The sequence below is a fragment of the Macaca nemestrina genome, chromosome 7, assembly GCF_043159975.1.
Source record: "Macaca nemestrina isolate mMacNem1 chromosome 7, mMacNem.hap1, whole genome shotgun sequence".
NCBI classification, from domain to species: Eukaryota; Metazoa; Chordata; class Mammalia; order Primates; family Cercopithecidae; genus Macaca; species Macaca nemestrina.
The window spans coordinates 19,258,945-19,285,370 of NC_092131.1; the positions used below are offsets into that span (position 1 = coordinate 19,258,945).

Genomic DNA, 26,426 nt, shown 5'->3' on the forward strand with positions numbered 1-26,426 from the left:
AGCACATCACTTTGTCTTTTAAATAAGTTCTTCAGGTTGGGCGTGGTGGCTCACGCCTGTAATCCCAGCACTTTGGGAGGCCGAGGCAGGCAGATTGCCTGAGTTCAAGAGCTTGAGACCACCAGCCTGGCCGACATGGTGAAACCCTGTCTCAACTAAAAATACAAAAATTAGCCAGGCGTGGTGGCAGGCGCCTATAATCCCAGCTACTGGGGCGCCGAGACAGGAGAATTGCTTGAACCTGGGAGGCAGAGATTGCGCCATCACACTCCAGCCTGGGGGAGAAGAGTGAGACTCCGTCTCAAAAAAAAAGAAATTATTCCAAGCTTCAAGTTGTGTCACTTCACCTTAATAACTGGAGGTTAGTTAAGCTGAGCTGTGTTCTTTGCTTAATATTAAGACAACGTTTTTTTCCAGATGGAAGAAAACTATCTTAATGAATTGTTAGCTTATTATGTAATGCCAATGGCTTTTAAAAGCTGATGTTTTGGCTGGGTGTGGTAGCTCACACCTGTAATCCCTGTACTTTGGGAGGCCAAGGGGGAAAGATTGCTTGAGGCCAAGAGTTTAGGACCAGCTGGGCAACATAGACCCCGCCTCTATTTTAAAAATTTAAATTTTTCTTTTTTTTTTTTTTTGAGGCGGAGTTTCGCTCTTGTTGCCCATGCTGGAGTGCAATGGCGCAATCTCGGCTCACCGAAACCTCTGCCTCCCAGGTCAAGCGATTCTCCTGCCTCAGCCTCCCGAGTAGCTGGGATTACAGGCATGCACCATCACACCTGGCTAATTTTGTATTTTTAGTAGAGACAGGGTTTCTCCATGTTTGTCAGGCTGGTCTCAAACGCCCAACCTCACGTTATCTGCCTGCCTCCGCCTCCCAAAGTTCTGGGATTACAGGTGTGAGCCACCGGGCCCGGCCTAAAAGAGGTTTTTTAAACCATGAGATGTTTTTAAAGGAATTGGGAGATGACAATTGCAGAAATATTTGAAATTGAAGTAAAATGTAAAGCTTCCTTATTTCATGTAACCCAGATAATCTCAGTATACATAATCAGTTTTATCTGTCAGGTAAATCTATTCGAGGCCATATCACACATTACTTTTAAGAACTAGAAAGGAAAAGTCACTGATCTTAAATATTTATAATACTTCATGTGGTCTAATACTTTTTACATGTTTTGTTTTGATTCAGATTTAGTCCGGATTCCCGGTATCTGGCAGTGGGTTCTAGTGAGAACTCAGTGGATTTTTATGACCTGACATTGGGCCCCACTCTTAACAGAATCAGCTACTGCAAAGACATTCCAAGCTTTGTCATTCAAATGGACTTCTCTGCAGACAGCAGATATCTCCAGGTACAGTACCAATACTATATACCCAGGTGGCAAGTTCTGCTTTTACATTTCGTGTTAGTGAATGCATTTGAAGCTCCTCAGCTCTGGAGCTCCAGCTTCTCAACTCCTACCTTTGTATCTTCCGACCTACAGCTCCCCTTTCCTTCCCCACTTATCAGTGCTTTTCTCCTCTAAGTTTATGTAGTGATCTTTTGCATAGTTAATAATGTTGACATGTAAATCAAGTAGCAATATGCTAGTATTCTGTAAGCCCCCTGTGGATTTTGTCTCTCACCTAATGGAATTCTTGTCCCATTTGAATCTGGTGAAAGGTCTCTAGTGGCTGCTATAAACGGCATGTCTACGAAGTGCCTTCAGGAAAACATCTTATGGATCATGCCGCTATTGACAGAATTACTTGGGCTACATGGACTAGGTAAATACTTATATATTCACAAGGCAAGGACTGACTTTGAAGGCCAGTTAGAAAAATTGGAAAATCCTATTTCTGAGCTGTTAGAACAATTCCACTAAGGAATAGTAATTGCGTTTCAAGTTTTTGTTACCATATTTTGAAATGGTATGTTCATGTTGGGACCCCTTTTTATTGAATGTATTTCCATGTTTTATCAGTTTCCATGATTTATCAATTTTTTTTTTAAGGAAATCAAAGTTTTAACTTTAAAGATACCCTGATATTTTTCTTAACATTAAATTTAATGACTGGCAAAAAGGTATTGGGTGCTGTTAAGCAACTGTTATTAGTTCTCTATCTAAAGGAATGCTATCTTGAATCTATTAGAAGTCAAAGCTTCCAAATTTGTTCAAATTTTCTGGCTGTATGACAGGTAACCATGACTATCCATTTTTTTGGTCAATGAAAAAGGCCATCAAATTCCTCTATCAGCCAGGCATATAGTGGCTCATGCCTGTAATCTCTGATGCAGCAGGCCGAGGTGGGAGGATCACTTGAGCCTAGGAGTTTGAGACCAGCCTGGGCAACATAGCGGGACCCCATCTCTGAAATCTTTTTAAAAATTCCTATGTCATAAGTCACTTTTATTTTTGTAGAGATAGGGATCTCTACAAAATAGAGATCTCTATTGTAGAGATAGGGATCTCTACAAAATGCCCAGGCTGGTCTCAAACTCTTGGCCTCAAGCAGTCCTCCTGCCTCAGCTTCCCAAAATGTTGGGATTACAGGTATGTGCTGCCGGACCCAGCCAAGTAGCACTTTTAATTTGAAAAATAGTGCTATCAGTTTTTGGCCAGGTGCAGTGGCTTACGCCTGTAATCTCAGCACTTTGGGAGGCTGAGGGGGCTGATCACCTGAGGTCGGGAGTTCGAGACTAGCCTGACCAACATGGAGAAACCCTGTCTCTACTAAAAATACAAAATAAGCCAGGCATGGTGGCGCATGTCTGTAATCCCAGCTACTCGGGAGGCTGAGGCAGGAGAATTGCTTGAACCCAGGAGGCAGAGGTTGCAGTGAGCTGAGACTGTGCCATTGCACTCCAGCCTGGGTAACAAGAGCGAAATTCCGTCTCAAAAAAAAGAAAAAAGAAAAAAAATAAAAATAGTTCTATCAGTTTTCATAAAGTACTACTTTAATCTTAAAAGGATTAATCTAGAAACCCTTCAAATTATAAAATTACATTTTTAGAAGGCAGGAGTTGATATCCTGATGAGATTCAGGTCTCCAAACAACTTGCCTTACCATGATTTACTTCCTGTATGTTAATTGCCAAGAAACTTTTTGAATATAGTCAACCTGCCCGCACTTGCTATGAGTTTTCTTTTGTTCCTTCCCTATAGTATTCTAGGAGATGAGGTTTTGGGAATCTGGTCCAGACATGCTGAGAAAGCTGATGTCAACTGTGCCTGTGTATCTCACTCAGGAATCAGTCTTGTAACAGGAGATGACTTTGGCATGGTTAAGTTATTTGACTTCCCATGTCCAGAAAAATTTGTAAGTTTGTGTTTTGTTTACTATTATCAGTTTACTCCTAATTTTGATGTCGTATCATCAGCACTTTTTCTCGTGTATTTAAAATGTTTTGTCCTAGTTTCTAAATTTTTCCCCAAACTTTCTAAATCTGTTTACTCTGAAATAAAAGCTATTAGAAACAAATCCTCTCCCTCGAGTAATACCATCTTTGGAACTATCCTACAAAAGCGGTAATTGGCTTTTCACGAAACCTATCATCAGTTATTGAATTTCAAATGCTTTTCCTTAGAGAAAAATTGTGAAGAGTACCTGGAGACTTCTGACTGCCCACACAGCCGGGTTTTGCAGATCCATTACTCACGCTGAAAATGCATTCTAATCACTGGCTGCAGTGGTAACTCCCTACTCTCTCCACAGCTCTTGTAATAGAGATTACAGTTCCTAATAAGATCCTTTGATGTGAGTGTGCACCAAATGCCCTAAGCTCTGTCATTGTTTTTTAGGCAAAACACAAAAGGTTCTTGGGTCATTCGCCCCACGTGACAAATATTCGATTTACCAGTGGTGATCGACATGTTGTTAGTGCTGGAGGTGATGACTGCAGGTTAGTAACTTTCTCAGCCCATGAAGAAGAGCAGACTATGTTACTAGTTAAGAGACAATATAACAACTCCTACAGCTTTGGTTTATGAAACCAGCTAGTCAACATTTGCAGAAGGTAGTATAACCAGATGGCTCTTCAGAATCTCATCCTTAAATGCAAATACAGAATAAAAGGAGTTATGAGGAAAAATATTACACATGTGTAACTTGAAAGCTCAAATGTAAAATATTAAACTGTTATGAAAATCTAAAAACGTAATTAACTCCCTGCAATTTTCTTCTCTGATTGCAGCTTACTTGTCTGGAAATGTGTACATACGCCTCACTGAGAGCTGCTGAGATGACTACACAAATTAACCCTGAGACCAGAATTACAGAGAAGAAAAACCAAAACCCAACCCTGCATGGTCAAGTGGTGCTAACCTAAGACTGTAACAGGGAGAAATGCCCAGAATCATCAAAATAGTGAAAGACTGATCTGTTCAAAATATCTGCTATATACACTGGGTATAATCCATAATCCATACACTGCCAGATAATGCCATTTCAAGGAAGGATCGAATACTTGATGGTAAAGGCCAAGTCCCCCTGTATTGGGAAGTGTGCGATTTCGGCAGACCTGCTGGGAAAATTTAGGGTGGAGCACTCTTTACAGAAAAACTCAAAAACCCAATTTGGATAATTTTCATCATCTTTTTAGCAAAATGGTTTCTTAGTGTTTATATTTTATTTTCAAGGTTCATTGTTTAATGAAATATTTTATTCTTGCATTTCCATAAGGAAAGGGAAAGTAATGATCACCCTAAAGGATCACAGTTTTTAAAAGGCAAACATTTTCCCTAAGGAAACAGACACAAGCTTTCCTGGAGAATATGATGTTTTTTAGGCATTAATAAAGTCCTTTTTTATAAAGGACACTTTTCTCCTAGTAGTTTTGAATTCAGGAACAGATCTAAAGTTAGCAGTATATGGCTGCTACATTTCCATTTTCATTTTCAAGCCATCAGTTTATGTTCAGACGCCATCTCTGTAATCGAACATTTAAAACGTAACTGTAGCCTCACTAATGGAAAAGTAGTGCGATGAACAATCATTCCCAATGGTGTACAGTTTAAGGGTTTTAGGGAGCAACAGTATTTAACTGGAAGAGAGTATTGCATATTTAATGTAGTCTAATATACACACATTTGTTTAACATGTAAACAGTGTTAAATTCACATATACAACATTATACAATTAATCACTCTTGGAATAAAATTTTTATAGCTTTTTTTCTATTGGGAAAATTTGTTTAGCTAGATGTGTGCCACTCCATAGGCTTATTTCCAAAATGAATGAACCCAACTCCATTTGTAAAAACTTGTCAGTTAGAATTCCTTTTTTAGAGGATTAGGGCTGAATTCTTAGATCCTTATTTCTTTTCACTTTAAATGCTGCCAAAGATCAGTACTCAAGAGTTCAGGAATTTGCTGTCTAGCCTATCTGTAGTTTCCTGAAGATGGAAAATTATGTAGACTGCTATTTAAAAATATATTTTTCTAAGTGTGAGGTTTAAGATCTGTATTGACCCTATGAGTTTTTAATGTGTTAATTATCTTTATAGCATAATAGATCGCTTTAGGTTCCTGGAATCCCATTTGGTCTGACAGGATATATGAAGATTATTAATACCTATTTTCTGTGTCTACTACTTGGTTAATACTAAAAATAGAAATGACTAAATTACATCACAGAAAGCATAACCAGTGATTGAACCTGGTAGTTTTAAAGCTCTAAACAGCTGTGGCTGAAGGACTGATAATGGGGCTAAGAAGCTTGAAACGTAAGTTGGTACTCGTTCATCAATGGATTCTCCTAAATTAAGCCAAAATTTGAAATACATGACCATTAAGTTTCTACTCATGTATTTACAGTCAGTCAATAAATTAAAGGGGGAAAAAAAAAATCCCTGAACAACCTGCCCATAAAAAAAAAAATACTCCTCTATATTTGAGCCTGTTGTAGTTTTAAATTTTCCCTCTGGGTCAAGTTTGCCAGCTTTTGGCTACAGAGGAATTATATTTCCATTACAGTGCAGGTAGAAACTCTGTAACCTTAAGCATGTAAACTACATAGAATAAAACTGTTTCCACTGCATTTCTGTCCTTCAAAGTGGCCAACCTGATTAAGTCAGCCTTAATCACTGCTGCTGTCAGTTTCACGACTAAAGGTCACATTGACTAAGTAGTCATCCCCTGACCACCTCGCTGTATCAGCCAGCAACGAGGGGAAGGTGAAGAAACATGTTAGGCCATATAGAATCTGCCCTATGTCTACCTTTTTTAACCCAGCAAATTATTTTTGTGTGTAGTATCTAAGCTCCTGATTGTGTAACCTGGGACTTCTGGCACCTTTTGTTCCGTTTTATGTATAAAATGCATGCCAAAGCACACCGTGCACTCTGGTACCCCTCGCTTCCAGTCGCCAACCGTGCTCATTTCCGTCTTTTTGTGGTGATCATTTTAGACCAAGTCATCCAACAAATGTTTTATGGTCAACCTTAGCTTGTTTGTAAGCCATAGCAACTGAAAGATTACACTCTTAAATGTGTGTCTGGGCAGTGTCTATTAAGTAGCAAAAAACAATGAGATTTTAGTATTTTATTTCCTTGTAAAATGGCTGAACTAAATGAAGCCCTTGTTTCCCATTTGTTCTTTATAGTGAAACTGAGAACGAAACTATTTACCATTTATAAATGATAGCTAAAAGTATTTCCAGAAATTTAAACAATTTAAAATAAATTTATTCTGCAGAGATGCAAAGCATCTCAATGCTGGAATGAATAAATGCCTTAAATTCAATGGATTAAACTTTTAGAATGAAGAGGAACTGTCATTTCACCCAAGCCGAAGACAACAGCCTTATGCGCTTGTGTGCTCTGTCCTTGCTGCTTCTCGTGTTTCAAGCCTTTCCTGTGGGATCAGTGCAGCAAAGTGCAACTTACCAAATGGTTTAATGACTGGTTAATTCTTTCTTCTCCCAATGGAAAAGCAATGGCAACACAACAGTAGACTGCCTGCTTGACAGTCTTAAACATGAGCCTTTGCGCACGTAGGTTTATCATTTGGGTATATGACTAAGCAAGTCAATGAACTTTTTTTTTTTTAGCAGTTAATTTGGTCCTGAGAATGTTGCAGTCTTTATTACCCCTTTTGCATTAATCCACTTTTCTAATCACCTTTTAAGCTTTAATTTTTAACACTATACACCAAGTCTTTGAAATCATTGATCTGTTACTTAACTCTAAAGCATTTGACACTTCTTGCCTTAACAGTTTTAAAAACCACACACACAAAAAGCTCTGTAAGTAATACAGTAGGCCAAAAGTTTCATCCTATCTTGCAGTTTACCTATCTGATCTCTGTAATCATAGTTCTGTCATTTAAAATATACTATTTCAATCTAATTTTTACATTTCAAAAATTATCTTCAGTAGTAACTAAGTATATTTTCTGTGGAGCTATTTCTGAGAATGTTATTTTTCAGAATGTGAGAATACATATGTACATTTATAATCTTGTGACTTTAAAGTCTGTTTTCGGATACCGTATGTAAATACTTGTAAAAAAATTTGTATAATTTTGTGATAATGTAGTTTCCCAAAAAATTTATTTAGAAGGCATTACGTTATCAGTAAATGAGAGCACTGTATAGAACTGTTCCTATTTTCTGCACCTGCCATTCCAGCTGTCTCCACCGTCCATACCCACATCATTCATCCTGTCACAGAAGGCAAGAAAACTGGGAACTTTACCAAAGTAGCACTCAGCCTGAGAGGCCTGTATAATCCGTTTCAAACTAAATGCATTTAAAAATTAAAAAGCAGAACTGAATATTTTAAGCAGCCTCAGTACCTTTGGCCAATGCTGTTTTCGTGGTGGATTATGAACATTATATAATCTTTGGGAAAAGTGAAAGCAGTTCAATTTTTAGAAGAATGACAACTGCCTCACTGCATCTCTCCACTCACGGCAACCGTGTAGCCGCCTAAGCTGAGTACCATTACTAACCATGATGTCAACTTCCTATGCCGATCCTCACAACAGCAGTGCACACGCATGCCCCAATATTTTAACAGAATTTAGCTCTTCCTTAAGCTGTCTTTTCATAGTAAAAACAAAACAAAAACACCCAATGTTAAAATCACTTAATAAACTTACAAACTTGAAAAATTAGACACTTCAGATAGGCAATGAAACTTCATATTATGAAAGCAATATATTCCAAGTTTCAAAGATTTGACAAGTTCTGTAGAGTGTCTTTCATCAGTACATGGAAACTTCCAAACTGCATGATCTTCTGCCAGGCAGGACTGGGTGCTATTCGCTGAGTGAACAGAACCAAAAATTGTTTTAATTATCTGCTTTGTATCCATATATACCATATATCTCAGTTTAAAAAGCTGACTAGTTTCAGGCAATAAATATTTGGTCATAGGATTACAATACAAAGGGCAGATTTTTTACAAGAATTCAATTATGTCAGGTAGATAAAAGATAATACCATACGTAATTAGATTTTTAGGCCGCATTAAAATATTCTAAAACTTCCTTTCAGTATTTCTCAGTTGCTAATGTCAAAGAAAATGGATGTGAAATTCAAGTACAGTACATGTATATATACTCTTGCTGGCCATTATATATGCTTGCGTAGTATGTAATGAGAAGTTAAAATCTGGCTGGCTCATGCCTGTAATCCTGGTACTTTGGGAGGCCACGGTGGAAGGATATCGCTTCAGCTCAGAAGTTCAAGACCTCTTCTCTACTTAAAATTTAAAAAATTAGCCAGGTGTCGTGGCACATGCTTGTAGTCTCAGCTACAAGTGGGAGGCTGAGGTGGGAGGATCGATTGAACCCCGGGGGTTTGAGGCTGCAGTGAGCTATGACAGTGTGACTGCACTCCAGCCTGGGCAACAGAGCAAGATAATCTAGGTTAAAAAAGTAACCACTGGATAAGATAAAATTTAGCCCATGTAGTAAATTATTTTGCCACAGGACCCTTGTATAAATTAAACAGCAAAGAAAAAAATTCAAAGTAACAGTCTAGTTTCCAATTTTGTGTGCTTATAAATTAAGAAACTGCAAATTAGAAAAAAGAATTTGAAATGACATTAGAAAAACTAATTTGAATGTTTACCTGGTTTGAGGTCGAATCCATTTCAAGGCATGTCGTGGTGGAACATTAATGGTGGGATGGTAGAATGTGCAGTCCGGTCTTGTACACTGAGTGTTAAACCTACAGTGCTGAATAGAAATAACAGAGCTTCAACAACATCCACAAGGCTAATATAAGTAAACACATTATTTTATTATTTGAGATAGGGTCTTACGCTGTCACCCAGGCTGGAGTGCAGTGGCATGACCTTTTGCCTCAGCCTCCCAAGTAGCTGTGTACTACTATGCCTGGTTATTTATTTTTTTTAAGAGATGGGGTCTCACTATGTTGCCTAGGCTGGTTTCAAACTCCCGGGGTCAAATGATCCTTCCACTTCTGCCTCTACCTCCCAAAGTACTAGGATAACAGGCCTGACCCACCCCACCTGGTCAACATACAACTTAACAGACAATAACCAGCCCACCCTAACCATTAACAGAGAAAGAGATTCCATCTATAAGGACCATTTTAATACTAGTGAAGCCTTGAAAAATGTACTTACCCTTGAGACAAAAAATTCTAGTCAAAGAATCACAGCAAGTAAAATTTCAAACGTAGTTTAGCATACCCTAAAAACTTCTAATTATCCCTTACACTCTTCACTGAGTACCCTCAGCTATGCCCAGTTACAGATGGGGCAAGTGAAGGCCTTTCATATGGTCCTCAGGCTACCAGGGCAAGGAGGAGATAATTCATTCTGACCAAGTAAACATCTGGAGATTCATCAACCATCGTCAATCTTTAGTATGCAGATAAAACCATCAGTACAAGTTTGGGTGGTTTTAAGCAGTACCTACTGGATTTCATCATCTCAGTTCTGGCATTAGGTTCAAACCGCTCCCCTACCCCCGCCAAAACCCACCCATATATTTAAATGCAGGGAATAATGGAAAATGTGACTAGCAAAGATATGCTTCTCCCCACTGAGTGCTTACGATACTAACAATAAATAGTTTCAGACCACTTAGCCTAAGGTGCCAGACGGAAGTTCAATGACAATGAAGGAACAACTTAATAGATTTTACTGGCAAAAATTGCAATTGCTTTTGTACCAACGTAGTAACTCTGACAAAAAAGAAGGTAAATGACGAAACTGAGACATTATCACTAAATTGATTTTTGGGAAAATAAAAGTTCTTACTTTTGGATGATAGAAGGGACATTCCATCTTCTTACAAGCAGGGAAGTAACGGCAGAGCTGACTGCTGGAAGGTGGTGCTGGCGGTGCAACTGCTAACAAAATAAAAACCAGGACTGGTCTCCAATCTGTTTGAAAAGTCCATTTTTAATGCAGTCTACTGATGGTTGTTTTTGAGAGTGAAAACCATTTTTAAATTAGAATGGTAAGGTTTATATATTCACTAGTCAAAATACTTGCTCTTTAAAGACTAGCTGGAGTAACTGATGCTGTCAAAATTATTTCTAAAACCATCTTTTTGTTAGTTCAAATTCCATTTACAGTCACAAAATGCCATTTTATATTTTTTACCCAAATGTAGTAGCACAGTAAGTCACTCACCTGGTTTTGGAGACAGTACTGGAATTCTTCTACTCACATGAGTGAAAGGACAATCTGGTTTAGTACACTTTGCATCATATTTACAATTTGGGTGAACAAACAAACATTTTTCAGCAAATTTACAATTGGGGAAGGCTCTACAAAACAAAAAAAAGCATATTTCATATTTAATCTTCTCAATGCATTATTTTTTTGTATAAGGGCTCTTTACACTCCCCGTCACTACTTGTTTTGAGAAATGCAAAAACAATAGCAACAAAAAGAATATTTTAAAATAAGACCATATGTCAGAATAGGACACAATCATTTATTCCAAAGCCTGGGATAACACAAACAGGCTTTTAACTAAAGCCAAGCCACCAGGAAAGACAGGCTTTTGTGATAAAAATCACACCACTTAATAAGGTATATATTTTATGCAGTGAATTCATTAATAAACACTCTATGCAAGGCTTTGTGCTATAAAAAGACTCATCCCATAGTCTACTTATGTGTACAGCCGTATTATTCCCACATCATTTCCTTAAAAGAGTTAAAAATGAAGATTCCATCCATAGGACCCACCCCTGGTGCAGGAAAAAAAAAAAAAAAGCCTCTAAAAGTCATCTCACAAAGCTCATTACATTGAGCCAGCCGGCTTGTAAGGAAAAATTTAACCCAAGTCCAAAATATTTTCATTACCCATAACTAACTTTTCCCTAAACTCCTCAAAATCTGTGTATAGTGTGTGTGACCAAAATGCATACAAACTGGGGCAGTTACCATTTACCCGTCTCCTTAAACATACAGAATTCTTAAGGAACCCCAGGTATTTCAGTATCTCATAGGTCTGAGGCACAAACAAAGCACCCCCCACCCCTGCCTCTCAACAAACACCCATAAACAAGAAATACGCTGCTCCGGAGAGGGCCATGGTAATTATCACTCAATTTAGTTATAAAACTAAAGACTTGTCCACAGAAAAGAAAAAATAAGGTGCAAGATATAGACACTAAACTGAAAGCCAAAATCAGCTGGCTGTGACTTGTAGGGTGAGATGGGGGATGGTACTCATTTGCAGGGTGAGATGGGGGATGGTACTCATTTGCAGGGTGAGATGGGGGGGATGGCACTTGCAGGGTGAGAGGGGGGATGGTACTTACTTGCAGGGTGAGGGGGGATGGTACTTGCAGGGTGAGATGGGGGGATGGCACTTGCAGGGTGAGATGGGGGGATGGCACTTGCAGGGTGAGATGGGGGGATGGCACTTGCAGGGTGAGATGGGGGGATGGCACTTGCAGGGTGAGATGGGGGGATGGCACTTGCAGGGTGAGATGGGATGGCAGTTGCAGGGTGAGAGGGGGGATGGTACTCACTTGCAGGGTGAGATGGGGGGATGGCACTTGCAGGGTGAGAGGGGGGATGGTACTTACTTGCAGGGTGAGGGGGGATGGTACTCACTTGCAGGGTGAGATGGGGGGATGGCACTTGCAGGGTGAGATGGGGGATGGTACTCACTTGCAGGGTGAGATGGGGTGATGGTAGGCACACTCATCCCCATTTTTACAAGCAGGCCAGTACTTGCAGCGCTCCAAAAGTTTTTCTGGTTTCTGTGCCACACTCAGTTCACTCATCTCAGCTACAAAGGGAAAGGAAATACAAGTATTTCATTCGTTATGATCAATTCAGTACACAGCACCTTTAATGTATTTCCCTCAAACCCCAGTCTTAGAATCTTCTGTTAAATGTACAGTCATATAAAATAAGTGAGCCCAAATTATGTGATTAACACTGGCCACAGAAACCTATAAAAGATTGCCAGGAAGCAGACAACAGTTCTCACTGTGAAAAGGAAAGAGAACGGTGACTCTGCAACTAAAGCCAAAGTTTTCACCAAAAATTCTAATTCTCAATACTAATTCACAGCTGAATTAAACATAGAGGACGTCGTCAAGTGGGGAACCAATACAATTAAATAAAAACTGAAAACACATAAGGTGATAAGGAGATGTGAATTCTCACATGCCAGCAAGATGATGAGTGGCCCAAATACAAAAGGATTCCCACTTGCTGAGCTAAAGTCCAGGTGCTAAACTCAGCAATGTCTATTTTTACTTTTTTTTTTTTTAAAGACAGGGTCCTGCTCTGTCACCCAGGATGGAGTGCAGTGGTGTGCCAGTGGCGTAATCTCGGCTCACTGCAACCTCTGCCTCCCAGGCTCAAGTGATCCTCCCACCTCAGCCCCTGTCAAGTAGCACGTGCCACCAGGCCTGGCTAATTTTATGTATTTTTTGTAGAGATGGGGTTTCTCTATGTTGCCCAAGCTGGTCTTGAACCCCGGGACTCCAGCGATCCACCCACCTCGGCCTCCCAAAGTGATGGGATTATAGGCATGAGCCACCGCACTCAGCCAGCAATGTCTAAAAAGGGGAAGACATTTTTGCCTGCAATGGGGTCACAAATGCCATCACTTACAGGGACTGGGCAGTTCCCCTAACATAGCAAGACTGACTGGGCTGAAGACGATAAATGCAGTAAGGGACAGATGGGGAGGAGCAACCTAGAAAGCAAGTACACACCCATCCACTCCACTCCCTGTGCCACGTCCAATCACAGCTTCCATTACTATGACAGGGCAAAGTGGGACCCCTGTTGCCAGATTTTTATCCTGTTTCAGTAAGCCAAAAATCTGCCTTCATTGAAATTGTAATGCTGGCAATTTATTCAAATAACACTGAATAAGTAAAATTACAGCTACAGGCAATAATCCGCTGCTAATTTCTGGCCTCAGACACCACAAACCCCCCACAAAATAGCATCATGGGTATTATGTATTACGGTTCACACTCATGTTCATGAAAGCAAGTATCACTTCAACTATATTCCTCTAGTTCTCTTGCCAGAGGTCAGTTAAAATCTGACTCTGCCACTTAGTTGCTCAGCTAGACACTCTGTGCAAATGTTAGCTAACTTCTCTGAATTCTGTTTCCTCATCTATACAAAGAGAAAATAATGTCTTCCTTAGAGTCTGATGATTACACGGAAAAAATGCAAGACAGACAACCAGTCATAATAGCAGCAGCAGCTAGTTCTATGAGTACTTACTGTTCCAGTGACCCATGTTCTGTCTTCACTACAGGAGAACAAGGCACACAAATGCAGTCATGCAGCACAGACAGGAGCAGCATCAAAGAGCAATTATGACTATGCCTGATAGAAACAATTTTCTATGCTACTTTAAAAATAGTAAAAGTCCTATTTAAGCTTTAAATAGGATGTGGTGGCTCATGCCTGTAACCCCAGCACTTTGGAAGGCCAAGGCGGGCAGATCACTTGAGCTCAGGCGTTTCAGACCAGCCTGGGCAACATGGTGAAACCCTGTCTCTATTAAAAATACAAAAACTTAGCCAAGCACAGTGGTGTGCACCTGTAGTAACCAACTACTCAGGAAGCTGAGGTAGGAGAATCACTTGAGCCTGGGAGGTGGAGGCTGCAGTGAGCCGTGACTGTACCAGTGCACTCCAGCCTGGGCAATGGGAGTGAGACCCCATCTCAAAACAAAACAAAACAGTAAAAGTCATTTTAGTTCTAAGATACCAGAATAATCTTCGTTCCAAAGAAAATCTGAGATGACTGGAAGTTTCTCTAACTTTTACATGTTTTTTGTGTCATCCCTGCAGAGTAAATGTGTCTTGCCCTTTTCCTATAATAAACTACACACAGCAGACTATAATATATACACAAGAACCCAGTCCAAATAAAAGATTAAGGGAATACCCAAGAGAAGCCTAGCTGGAAAGTAAAGTAGCTAGATACTCAGGAACAATATAATACTTTACAAACAAACATGATTATTACAATAATACCTTACAAAGAAACTTTATCTTTCTGATTGAAACATTTAAGTCATATGAAGGTCATGCCCCTAGTCTTCACTGGCTGACAATGACTTTGTAAACTATTAAAACGTTTTCTGTTCAAATTTTAAGAGGCAAATTCACCTTTTATTGAAACCTATAGGCTGGGCGCGGTGGCTCACGCCTGTAATCCCAGAACTTTGGGAGGCCGAGGTTGGTGGATCACTTGAGGTCAGGAGTTGGAGATTAGCCTGACTAACACGGTAAAACCCCATCTCTACTTAAACTACAAAATTAGCCAGGCGTGATGGTGCATGCCTGTAATCCCAGCTACTTGGGAGACTGAGGCAGGAGAATGGCTTCGACCTGGAAGGCAGAGGTTGCAGTGAGCTGAGATCGCTCCATTGCACTCCAGCCTGGAGGACAGAGAGAGACTCCATCTCAAAAAAACAAAACAAAACAAACAAACAAAAAACACAAGCAAGCAAGCAAGCTATAAAATCTGTGCTGCCATATGACAGTGAGTGAAAAGGCAACAGGTTAAAACAGATGTTGCTGTTGGCTGTATCCTTGAAACAACCCAACATAAAACCAACCAGAAGCAACTGCAGTTTCACACTCCCTGCTCACAGGGGAAGTGGGCAGAGGCCAGAGGCTGCTGATAACTGCTCTGCAACAGTCTCTCCAGCCACACCCCTGTGCGAATCTTACAAAGCTTCATCCTTGAGCGGCAGTGGAACACTGAGTCTCCAGTCAAAGCAATGGGAAAGGAGGCTCACCACTCAGCATGGCTGTCAGCACAGTGGCCAGAGCACCGGCAAGAATTTTTACTAATATAATATTTATGGTGTCACTGCTGCTACGTGTATACCCTGTAAAGCCTCATATGGACATCAACATTTAAATGAAACCAGATCCTAACAACCAAACAATTAAGCTACCAAATCGAAAATCAAGAGCAGTGAAAACACTGGAGTCTTCTCTTTAGACAAAACATACAGAGTCAAGAAATCTGTATTGCCTACTGCAGCTTTTACTATTTTTAAGTTTTTCTTCCTGTTGATAGGGTCAGATTTTCAACTCCCTCCACTAATCAAAACCACAACACTACGTCATTGATTCACAGCAGGAAACGCAACCAGTTAAAATAAAGCTCAGTGTTATCGCTCCACTACCATATGATTTCCCTCTATTCTATTTTTAATGATCAAAAAGGTATTCAATACATTTTCATATCTCTTCCAAGAGGACTGCTTAAGGAAATGTTTCAAAATCCATTATTGTTTTTCCTTTGAATCTGTACACTTTTACGATTCCGTAATTATCCCTCCTGCCAACGAAGAGGTGCTTCTAAAAATTTTAGAAGATATGAGGAACATAATTACCATTCTCTATCACGAATGGAAATGATCAGTGGCGCTGCAGCTGCCACTGATACCCAGTGAAAGAAACGGTGATAAGAAACCGTCACCTGCCGAAAACCATGGCACTATCTGAAGGGAGTTCATCTGAGTTCTGCTAAATATTACTCTTCAACATTAATTTAAACAGTTCCAAGAAGTATCTTGACAGATTAGGGGAGAAACTCCTTTCAAAGAAATTTCACTGAGGTAGAAATAGAATCAAATCTAAAATTTTCTCTCAAGTTAATTACAAGAGACTATTGCCGATAAAAGGGCAAAGTGGCAGTACAGTTTCTGAAGAAAATACAAAGGTAAAGAAGGCATCAAGAATGGTGGTTCATCCTTTAGCCAGCATAAGGAAGAGGTGTCTTAGGTTCCATGGCTGAACCCCGTTTTCACACTGGAGTGACAGCCCACCTATGAAACAGACACAGGAAAAAGAGTATGAAGTGTACTTGGTGGTTTTGTCTGAAAGAAGAAAAAAGGCCATTACCGAATATAAATATAAGCAAGGCCTTTAACCAATATTCATTCAAGGCAGAGAAACAAGTCAAAGATTCCCTTCACAATGACAGCACCCTGAAAATCTGAGCTCTCAACACACCGTTGGAAAAGCTACCATTTGGGTCCTCAAGCTGCCTGCTCAGCAAGTGCAACTGCTGTGGGTGGAGGAGACCTCTGAGTCCCTTGTTTGAGGCTGCAGTTTGGTTTACAGGTTTCATTCCTTCAAAGCACATGTCCTCCTCTTGATCTGACATGTATCCTGGGGGGCTGGGGACACCATCCAGCGTCACTATAAACTTGGGACTTGCAGGTTTATCTGGTTGTACAAGATCTCTGCCAGACAGATAAAAAATACCATAGAATTAGGGAAACAAACACAAAACGCTGAGCCCCCTAAAGTGCTCTTCAGCAGAACTATCACTCCCTTGGCTTTGCGTTTGGTTCAATAAAAAAGACTAGGTAGGGCTTCCAGGTGCAGCACTGGTGGGTTCCCTGCTAACACACGATGGCCATGAACAGACACAGCGGCATCATCACCAGTGACCCTCTAGCCTGTACTAACTTCACTAAGGACAATCTCCCCTCAAGCCTGACCCCATCACCCATTTGATCTTCACAGGGTCAATATGGAAATAAACCAAAAAATTAGCATCAATGCTCAGAACACAGGGCCAGCAGCATTTATGCTAATTTATTATCTGTATGTTGGTTCTTTTACAGAAACAGTCAGTTTTCTCAGGGAAAAAAATCACCCAAACCTGATCTGCCAACTCTCTTTAGAGTTGACCTGATTATGGTCAGCTGGCTTTTAAACTTGCATTTCCTGAATTTGCATAAAGAAAAGAATCTTAATAGAGCTAAATCATACACTGGAGTTGTAATTTGTAGGTTAATGGATTTCTGAACAAGAAAGATGAACTGGAATTCTTGAACACTGAATTTGGCTAGCTACTGAATCAATGAAAGCACTCTATGCTAGGGGCTGGGGCGGGGAGAAGGGAAGCTGCAAACGAATGGTTAACCTTTACTATCTAATCACACAAGTTAACTACACAAGAAAAAGAAACCATCTACCGTGTCTGCATAAGGTGTCCTGAAAGTACCCGAAGGGAATCTGCAGTCTTCATCCCCGACTCTTGGTTTGGTGCCACTACTATTTCCTCAGACAGCTTTGGCTTCTTCAGAATAAATGATCTTGTGTCTGCATGGACCATGGATTCCATGTCATAGTAATCTGAGCCAAAAAAATTGGCCACAAATGTTTACTTCTGAATATACCTTACATTCCCAACATCAAACATGTGAGAAGAATGTCAATCTTTTATATATTCAAATTATTTCAAAGGAAAATCACAACTGGTTCCACTCAGGAAAATAGGGCTAGAATTCCATTCCGAACATGTTTTCAGAGAACTCCAGGAGTCCTTTCCGCCTAGGGCACAGCGCCAGTGATTCTGATTAACACTCCCTACCCACAGCAGAGAGAGGCTCTCAGGTGAGGCATCTCATGAGATATTAACAATATACCCTTAAAGTACAAAAGTCTTTTCTAAAAACCTAGAGAATTTGAGTCCTAATGCTCCCTATAATTAGAATACACAGACTGCTGAACCACTGGTTTCGAAAATCTGGTTTGTTCACTTCGCACAGTACCACTTAGAATCATATCCTGATAAGAAGAATTCAAGTGGTACAATTTCCAATTGGTGATAGACCGAGGACTACTGTAAAAGGGAACTGAAAGGTGAATGGGCACTTAAACATATGTATCAAGAAAAACACTGGCCTTTAATGCAAATAACCATAAGCTCACATCATCTACTATTTTATACAATATGTCAAGACCTACAACCCAGAATGGATATGGCTGACCTATCAATACACCATCAACGGACTATAGTTAATACACTTCTTTCAAGGCTAGAGACCAAAATTCACAGGACATTGATTTATGTTCATTCATTGAGTATTTACTGAACAACTAAGAGAACTGAGCTAGGTACACAAAGAAAAGAAGAAAAACAGACACATATACAATTTCAGAATAGCATGACCCAAAAGGGATGTGAACAAGGTGCTGAGAATACAGAGCAGCCCACTCCAGCCAAGAACCAAGGAAAAGCTTAGCAAGGAGGAACATGTGAAGTCAGCAGTAAAGGAATGAGCAGGAATAAACGAGGAGAGAGACTCGGAGAAACAAACACAGCACTTCAGGCAGAGGAAAACCCACGTAGAAGGAAAGGGGCTTTCACAAGGTCGAAGGCATCTCAGAAAGGTTCGAATGTGGAATGGCTGGAAGGGTGTGTGTGGTGGGCTCAACAGTGCATAGCAAGGAAAGCTGACACATATAATAAAGGTTCTTCTACGTCTCAGTGACTCTGGATTCTGGTCTAGAAGTAGCAAGAAATCAAGAGGCTTGGTGTGGTGGTTCATGTCTGTAATCTCAGCATTCTGGGAGGCCAACGCACGAGGATTCCATAAGCCCAGGAGTTTGAGACCGGCCTAGACAACATAGTGAGACCTCCCATCAACCAGAAAAATAAATAAATAAATAAAATTAGCCAAGCGTGGCAGCACATGCCCGTAGTCCCAGCTACTTGGGAGGCTGAGGTGGGAGAAGCACTTGGGCCCAGGTCAAGGCTGCGATGAGGATTGTGCCACTGCACTCCAGCATGAGTGACAGACGGAGACCCCATCTCAAACCAAAAAAAAAAAATTAAAAAAAAAAGAGAAAAGAAATCAAGAGAGGTTCCTAAGGAAGGAAGTGACCTGATCAAATTGGTTTTCAGAAAAAGTGTTAAGAAAGAACCAGAGTCCTTGACCTGTTGTTGCCCGGGAGAGAGGGTGAGGCTCTGAATGAGAAGATTCTCCACTGTCTGTCCTGGAATCACACACCTGACAGGAAGAGAAGACACGCTCCGTCCTGGGAAGGGGCACGCCCGCCTTCCCCAGCAAGGGTAGTACAAATGGTAAAGTGAAACAGGTGGAAGAGAAAGCTGGGGATGAGAAACTTAGGAAAAGAAAAAGAGCAAAGTTAAAAGGGCCAAAGATACATTTCAATGTTAGATTTATTTAAAGTCTTTCTGGGACTCTCCCATGTTTAAGAGGAAGCAGAAAATTCAGATTTGACCCGTAGGTGGGGGGACAGAAGACGCTGAGTCAAAACCGAAGGTGACAGAAGTGTTTAGCATACTCAGGGTGGCCGCCTCTCATTGAATCCTCACTCAAAGCCTACAAAGTCATTTTCCTCCCATGTTACGACCGTTTCCAGCTCCAAGTTATTAAATGATTCACCGAGGTCTCCCAACTATCAAAGGTGGGTCCCAACAGTGGTCCAGGGGCTGCTTCACTCCTTCCCACCACCCTGCACTTTCTGAGACCAAGGAGTTCTACCAGTTCATAGTCTGGGTGAACACAGAAGAGATGAAAATGATGCTGAAGGCGGGAGAGAGCAAAGCTAACCTTTTAAGGAGGAATGGAGGAGAGGAGTTGATACGTAAGAATGAAAGGGAATGAAAAGAGTAAGTGAAGTCTTGGCAGCCAAAAGGTCAAAGCTTGGAGAAAGTACAGGAACCCAAGTGTAGTATGCTCCAGGGTTGAGGAAAGCGTGCACCAGTCCTTCCCGCACACCTCTCTGCAAGCTGCACGTCAGCAGCCTGGGTCACGTGGAGACCAGACAGACGGGGGAGTAAGTAGTATCTTCTGAGTAGAGACCACAGGCTGACCCCATGTGTTTACTTTTTGTTCCTTCCTGAAAGCCCACAAAAAAGTCAATAAAGGGTTTTGTTTTTGTTTTTAAAGCATAAACTCACAAGGAAAATAACTGTAAAAAGAAATTTTCAAAGTGGAAAACAGATGATTAAGAACTCAGGGGATGTGTAAAAGCTGAATTCTAAGGCAATAATGAAACAATCCAATTCAGACCACAAGATTCTCCAAAGGCTCAGGAACTGGCAGTAAAAGGGACCTTGGGAAGAAATGGGAGAAATGACAGGCAAAAAAGAGGTGTGTTAGATGTGTCCCTCTAAGAAGCAGTTAGTTCTTCTTCAACTCTAATTCCATGTATCTGTTTTCTTTGTTTGAGACAGTCTTGCTCTGTCGCCCAGGCTGGAGTGCAGTGGTGCGAACTCAGCTCACTGCAACCTCCGCCTCCTGGGGTCAAGCGAGGCTCCTGCCTCAGCCTCCTGAGTAGCTGGGATAACAGATGTACACCACCACGCCTGGCTAATTTTTGTATTTTTTAGTAGAGATCAGGTTTCGCCATGTTGGCCAGGCTGGTCTGGAACTCCTGACCTGAAGTGATCCGCCCGCCCTGGCTTCCCAAAGTGCTGGGATTACGGGCATGAGCCACCACACCTGGCCACTGTTTTCTTGGTTTTGATCCTTGCCACACCAATCCCGACCTCTACACTGAAGACACCTGGGACGACTGGCGATGTGCTTTCCTGTAGATAATCTTCGGACAGGCCCACGGATGAAGCATCAGGGTCTCTGCCAGAAAGACGCTATGACAAAATCCCCTGAATGTACACTGTTAAAAATTGTTAAAGGCAATTAGATTTCCTGATAAACCTTTACCCATTGCAAGCATTCTCCCTGGGAGAAAGTGGAGCTTTAGACTCTTCAGAGGGTAAGAACAGAGTCCCTGGACCTAGAGATACCAGCCATGATGAAAGAAGTACTGGACTGACAATGATGTGGGGAGAATTAAACATTACATAATAATTAATGGTGAAGTGCCTCTCCCAGCCTTCTTTCCCCACTTAAGCTCGCAGAACTCTACCAGGTTATTACTTGAAAAACCTTGTTTTGGAGAAGCTGACCAGGCTGAGAGGAAAGTCTTAAAGGCAGTGACATCAGGGTGCCCATGAACTAGACAGGCAGGACAAACCACTTTCCACCACACGGTCCAGTTTCAAATATAAAGTCGAAGCGCCCCATGCCCCAACTCATGAACCCAGAATACCAGTGAGCTTCTGAGTGCTCCACTCGAAATGTAAGACCACCTAGGATCCCCGGACATCAGATGGAAACCTCCAGCATAAAAGACAGCCAAAACAGACCACTTAGAGAAAACAAGGCCAAGCAGGGAGGTGAAAAACGTCAAAACCACCTTTCAGATCCGCAGAGAAATAACAAAAAGTATTGCATACACAAAACAAAACCAGTATGTTTTTAAAAAAATTAATAGAATGTGCAGAAACAAAGGGTTCTTAGAATAAAACATGTGATAGGAGCTAAGCACTGCAGCCATTCATAAGCCTCACAGAACTATTTGCTGTTTCAAACCACGAGCACCATGTGTACAATGAGAAGCTGAAGGAAGCAGAAGAGAAAACATGCACAAGAGCTATGAAGTGGATCCCACACACAGACCTCGGCTGCCAACCTTTTCAAACACTCCTGTGGAGAAAGCAGGATGCACTCCTGGGAGATGAGAGCTAAATCATGGGTAGAGAATGTCTGAACACCTCTACAGAGAGAAGACAGGAGGCAGAGAATGAAGCTGGAGGAGTGGGTGACATGCCAGTGCTCACCAAACTGGTGGGACGTGGCCTCTGGTGGAGACTGGCCTTAGGGAGGAAAAGCACACTTTCTGAGCTGGAAAGCTGGGGGAGGGTCAGGGAACAGAGTGACTGACTGTGGAGCCCTGACTGAGGGGAAAGAAATTCCAGGAAGGCGCTAACTGAGAGGGTCAAGGGACCAGAGCTTCACACAGAAGACAGGCTTAGGGGAAACAGGACTGAGATGATTCCAGGTCTCTCATGGTTGCCTGTGTTTATCCTGCAGTCATTCTTAAGACACTGAACATGCATCTGGCAGGGGCTGGGCACTGAGGACAGAGATAATAAAAATGAAGGCGTCAGTTCCAGTCCTGAAGTAGCCCTTGGCATGTGTGTCTGTGGGGAGAGGAAAAGGAGACAGGCAAACTAGAGTGGCTCTAAGAACACTAGAACAGTAAGTTCCAGGTGTGGCCCTGCTGATAAGACTCCAAAATGAAGTACAAGAGGATAAGGCTAAACATGTGAAAAAAAGGTTACAAAAGCCACTCATGGCAATGACAAAAGCTGGGTAGAGTGGGAGGGTAAGTCAGAAACGCAGGTCATTTCTGACAGCAGGAGAGTGACAGCCAACAGTGCTATGGACACACGTGGAATGGTGTGAAAGGAACAAAGTTTTCCAATGAGGCAAAACATTGTAACACTATATAACATGAAAAAAATGCAGATCTTATCTCCTGGCCCTAAAATATTTTCACAGATCTAAACATAACATCTTAGGGCAGGATCTAAGAGATACGAGATATGTTAAATGGGGTGTAAGAAATGGAAATGGCAACGGAAACGGCTAGATTACAGTACAACTCGAAACATTACCAACCTTGACTCATCTGCAGAGTTTCTGCCATTACTGGGTCGATTTGCAGTCGGGATAATAATTGCCTCTGTTGAGTTCCTAGAATATAAATTTTAAAACTTCACTAAGCTTACAACACAGACAATACCAGCATGTGGTTCCCAAAAATCAATCCTTCTGGGTTCTTAAAGTCTTAAAAGTAACTTAAAGCTTCAGCAATTCAATTTAACAGTATTTATAGACCAAAGGCATATCCTATAAGACAAAAAAGGCTGTACTCAGGGTTAAACCAAAAATGCCAATGTAAGACACTCCTGGTTCTCCCTCTGTGAGGACATCAGTTTTCCTGAATTTGAATTCTGTGGGGAAAGTAAAGGTGGCAAAAGGGCGGAAAACCCAGGCAAAGGCATCTGGTGGCGCGGCAGCTCGCATCACAGCCAACTGCACAATCAGCATGGCGAGCCCCTCCCTCCATCACCTGAGCTCAGCTCTTCCCATCACGACTCACTCACCCATGACCTTTGCAGATAATAATCGAAATAGCAAAACAAAACACTCCAGAATTATCTACACATAGGAGTTCCCAAAAGACAAACTACGGGCTTCGATGCATGCAAAGAAACCAAGACACTCAGCTCTACAATCCACACCCTATGTCAGCAAAGCATGATAATAATTCTTTGGCTCTCCCACAAGAAAAGATGTTCAACTACTTATTTCTTCTAAAATAGGCTCATAACATTAATTCCTATTAGGTTCACAATTCCTAATAATAATAAGCTCAGCAGTCTGACTGCACAAAATAGGGACAAATAACTGATTTTTTCTATCTTCGATCTGATGTGAAGCTCCTTGAGGATGGGACAATGTCACACTTTTCTGTAGCCCCCACAGTGCTTAGGAGACAGCAGGCACTCACTTGCTCATGTATAAGGAACTGCACTACAGTGTACAAAGGGATGTAACTGATAGGGTTGCAAATACTGAAATCTTACTAAGATGCCCACATGCTAATTTGGGGTACATCCATTACAGGTGGCTTCACAAGGACAGGCTTCGCTTACTCAGTGCCAAGATGTAAGTGGGCAATCTCCCACCAGGCACCACATTTCATTAAAAGGTGTTTTTAAGTTTTAAAACCTATACTCCATTTGAAATTTTATCAGTTGGTTTCCTTTAAAACATAAGTTACATGACATTTTATTGGTGCATCCCAAAAAAGTGAATTCCTTCCAGAATTATTACCGCAAAACCACACACATCCTGAGGAACTGTAACCAAGATGACACTTAGGTCAAGTTGTATTCCTGTGGGAAGCTTGGAAAACTGAGGTGAAAAGTTACAGGACGAATGCTCTTTCCATCCAAACACTCAACAGGTCTCCTTCACATCAACAGTACATGATGAAAGAATGCGACATTTTAAAATCATTTCACACAGATACAAAAAAGACCACACTTCCACATTTCAAGTTTTGCTTCATCGCTCTAGGTTCATCTACCTTTTCAAAACATCATTTTAGAGAGCTCCATTAAAGAGGATGGAATTCTGATCAATTCTAGATTTCTAAGCTAAATCACGCAGAATCCAAATTTGTCATTAAAGGTCTATGAAAAATTCAAGTTCTCCGTAACTTGCTCCCTCCACATCACAGCTACAGTCAACATACGTGCAAAGATACACATCAAAGGATGGGTACCTAGAACATATTGTATGTTAAGAGTTTACCTTTCTCAACGTTTCTAAGGAAGCCGATTATTTTTACATCAGTAGTTCTTGACTGCGATTCAGTATCTTCTTCTTGATCTTCAAACTGTCTGTTGCATTCAGATGTTGTTGAATATTCATTCATTTTAACCTCCAAAGATGAAATTTTTGCTTCATTCTGGGACACTCTAACATTTAGATCAAAAAGATTTGCTTCCACTGTCAAAATAGCTGCTTTCATTCCTTTAATTTCATTGATATCAGTTGATATTTTCCTTAAAAGGTGGGAAATATTGTCTAGCTCATTCAGTGAACAAGAAGAGCTTGTTATGGAACCTAAGTCCACTGGTTCCGGTGGAAGAAAAATTGGTAGAGGTGGTGATGGAAACTTTGAAGACATTTTCATAAAGGAGACAGAAGCCTCAAGGACATTTTCACAAAATTTTCTCTCTCCCTTAAACTCTGATAATTTTTTCTTCACAGCTCATTAAGTTATTTCATCGAAAGTAAAAGTAGTGATCAAGGCTGTTACCTTAAGAAGTATTAAGAGCAAGTAACATCTTAAAACCTATAATTCAAAAAATGGGGTTGTACATTTCTAGAGCCAGAACTCAAAAGTAAACGTGAAAAAGCTAAATGTACAAGACCAACTGCTCTTCGCTACAACTAAGAAGCCCTAACATGTAGGGCCCTACATCCTCTAAGTCCTACCATCTATATAGCTCCTCTTCCAATAAACCCTATTATTACATACAAAATAACACTGGTTTCTGATTGGCTGAAAACAGACATGTGTCACACAAAGAATTTTCTATTATTTACTTCACATGAGACCACTGAAGTGCTACACTCTAAGTTAAGCAATACAACATTAAGTGCTTTACATCTAAATATGATATGAATTAAATGTACTTTTCCCTTTTCATCTAAACCATAACATTTTTAAGCTTCAGATTACTGAATTGTTTTATTTTATTTTAAGTTGTATTTCCCCTTGAAATTAGTATGTAACATTATTGAGATTGACAAATCCTTTGGAGGGAAAGGGCGGAGAAAGTACCTGGACCCACGATCCAAACAAACTTCTTTCAAGATACATGTGGTAATAACGGAATTCAACTTCACTAATATAGTATCATGTAAACTCAAGGATGGGGAAATAAGAACTCAGCCTTGGCTTAAAACTGGACCATTATTAGATAGGTGTTTCTTAAATATTCTCTCCCATTTTGTTGTCTTTTTTTTTTGATAGCATCTTTTGAAACACAAAAATACTAAATTTTGATGAAGTCCGATTTATCTTTTTTTCCTTTGGTTGCTTGTGCTTTTGGTGTCATATTTAAGAAACCATTCCGGAATCCAAGACCTAACTATTTTTTTCCCTAAGAGTTTTGAAGTTTAGGTTTTTGATCCATTTTGAGTTAATTTTTGTTTATGACATAAGGTAAGGTTCCAACTTCATTCTTTTCATGTGGATATTCAGTTGTCCCAGCATCACCTGTGGAAAAACCTATTCTTTTGCCAATAAACAGTCTTAGCACCGCTGCCAAAAATCGATGTGTTGTGAAAGTATGCAGTTGCTTCTGGACTCTCAATTCTGGTCCACGGGTCTGTATGGTTATCCTTATGCCAGTATCACACAGTCTTGATTACTTTAGCTTTGTAATAAGTTTTGAAATCAAGCAACATAACCTTGACAATGTTACTCTTTTTCAATAGTTTTGGCTATTCTCAGTCCCTTTTTATTTCCGTATGAATTTTAGGATCAGCCTGCCGATTTCTACAAAAAAAGCAGTTTGGGATTTAAACAGCGATTGAGTTGAACCCATAGATCAACTTGGGGACTACTGCCATCTTAAGAATAGTAAAGACTTCTAGGCTAGGTGCAGTGGCTCACGCCTGTAATCCTAGCATTTTGGGAGGCCAAGGTGGGAGGATCATGAAGTCAGGAGTTCGAGACCAGCCCAACCAACGTGGTGAAACCCCGTCTCTACTAAAAATACAAAAATTAGCCGGGTGTGG

The 26,426-nt window shown here is 40.7% G+C and overlaps 2 protein-coding genes across 20 annotated transcripts in view; one reads left to right on the forward strand and one right to left on the reverse strand.

The window, feature by feature from the left end:
* The window catches only part of LOC105467670 (EMAP like 5), a 220,783-nt gene extending 213,026 nt beyond the window's left edge, over window positions 1-7,757 (forward strand). For all 8 annotated transcript variants that reach the window (XM_071099741.1, XM_071099734.1, XM_071099737.1 and 5 more), the window contains 5 exons: window positions 1,193-1,355; window positions 1,667-1,770; window positions 3,150-3,303; window positions 3,786-3,886; window positions 4,178-7,757. In XM_071099741.1, the coding sequence (XP_070955842.1) occupies window positions 1,193-1,355; window positions 1,667-1,770; window positions 3,150-3,303; window positions 3,786-3,886; window positions 4,178-4,214 (559 nt within the window). In that variant the 3' untranslated portion in view covers window positions 4,215-7,757. The remainder of the gene's footprint in view (window positions 1-1,192; window positions 1,356-1,666; window positions 1,771-3,149; window positions 3,304-3,785; window positions 3,887-4,177) is intronic.
* A 353-nt stretch (window positions 7,758-8,110) lies between these two features.
* The window catches only part of LOC105467581 (zinc finger CCCH-type containing 14), a 48,360-nt gene continuing 30,044 nt past the window's right edge, over window positions 8,111-26,426 (reverse strand). For 3 of the 12 annotated variants that reach the window (XM_011717294.2, XM_011717291.3, XM_071099753.1), the window contains 8 exons: window positions 22,722-22,796; window positions 17,415-17,574; window positions 16,441-16,673; window positions 12,095-12,215; window positions 10,598-10,734; window positions 10,220-10,311; window positions 9,061-9,167; window positions 8,111-8,250 (listed from right to left, as the gene is read on the reverse strand). In XM_011717294.2, coding sequence (XP_011715596.2) covers window positions 8,244-8,250; window positions 9,061-9,167; window positions 10,220-10,311; window positions 10,598-10,734; window positions 12,095-12,215; window positions 16,441-16,673; window positions 17,415-17,574; window positions 22,722-22,796 — 932 coding nt within the window. In that variant the 3' untranslated portion in view covers window positions 8,111-8,243. Of the gene's footprint in view, window positions 8,251-9,060; window positions 9,168-10,219; window positions 10,312-10,597; window positions 10,735-12,094; window positions 12,216-16,440; window positions 16,674-17,414; window positions 17,575-22,721; window positions 22,797-24,425; window positions 25,147-26,426 lie in introns of those variants that run through there. The other 9 variants (XM_071099754.1, XM_024788443.2, XM_011717292.3 and 6 more) reach the window with 8 other exon arrangements.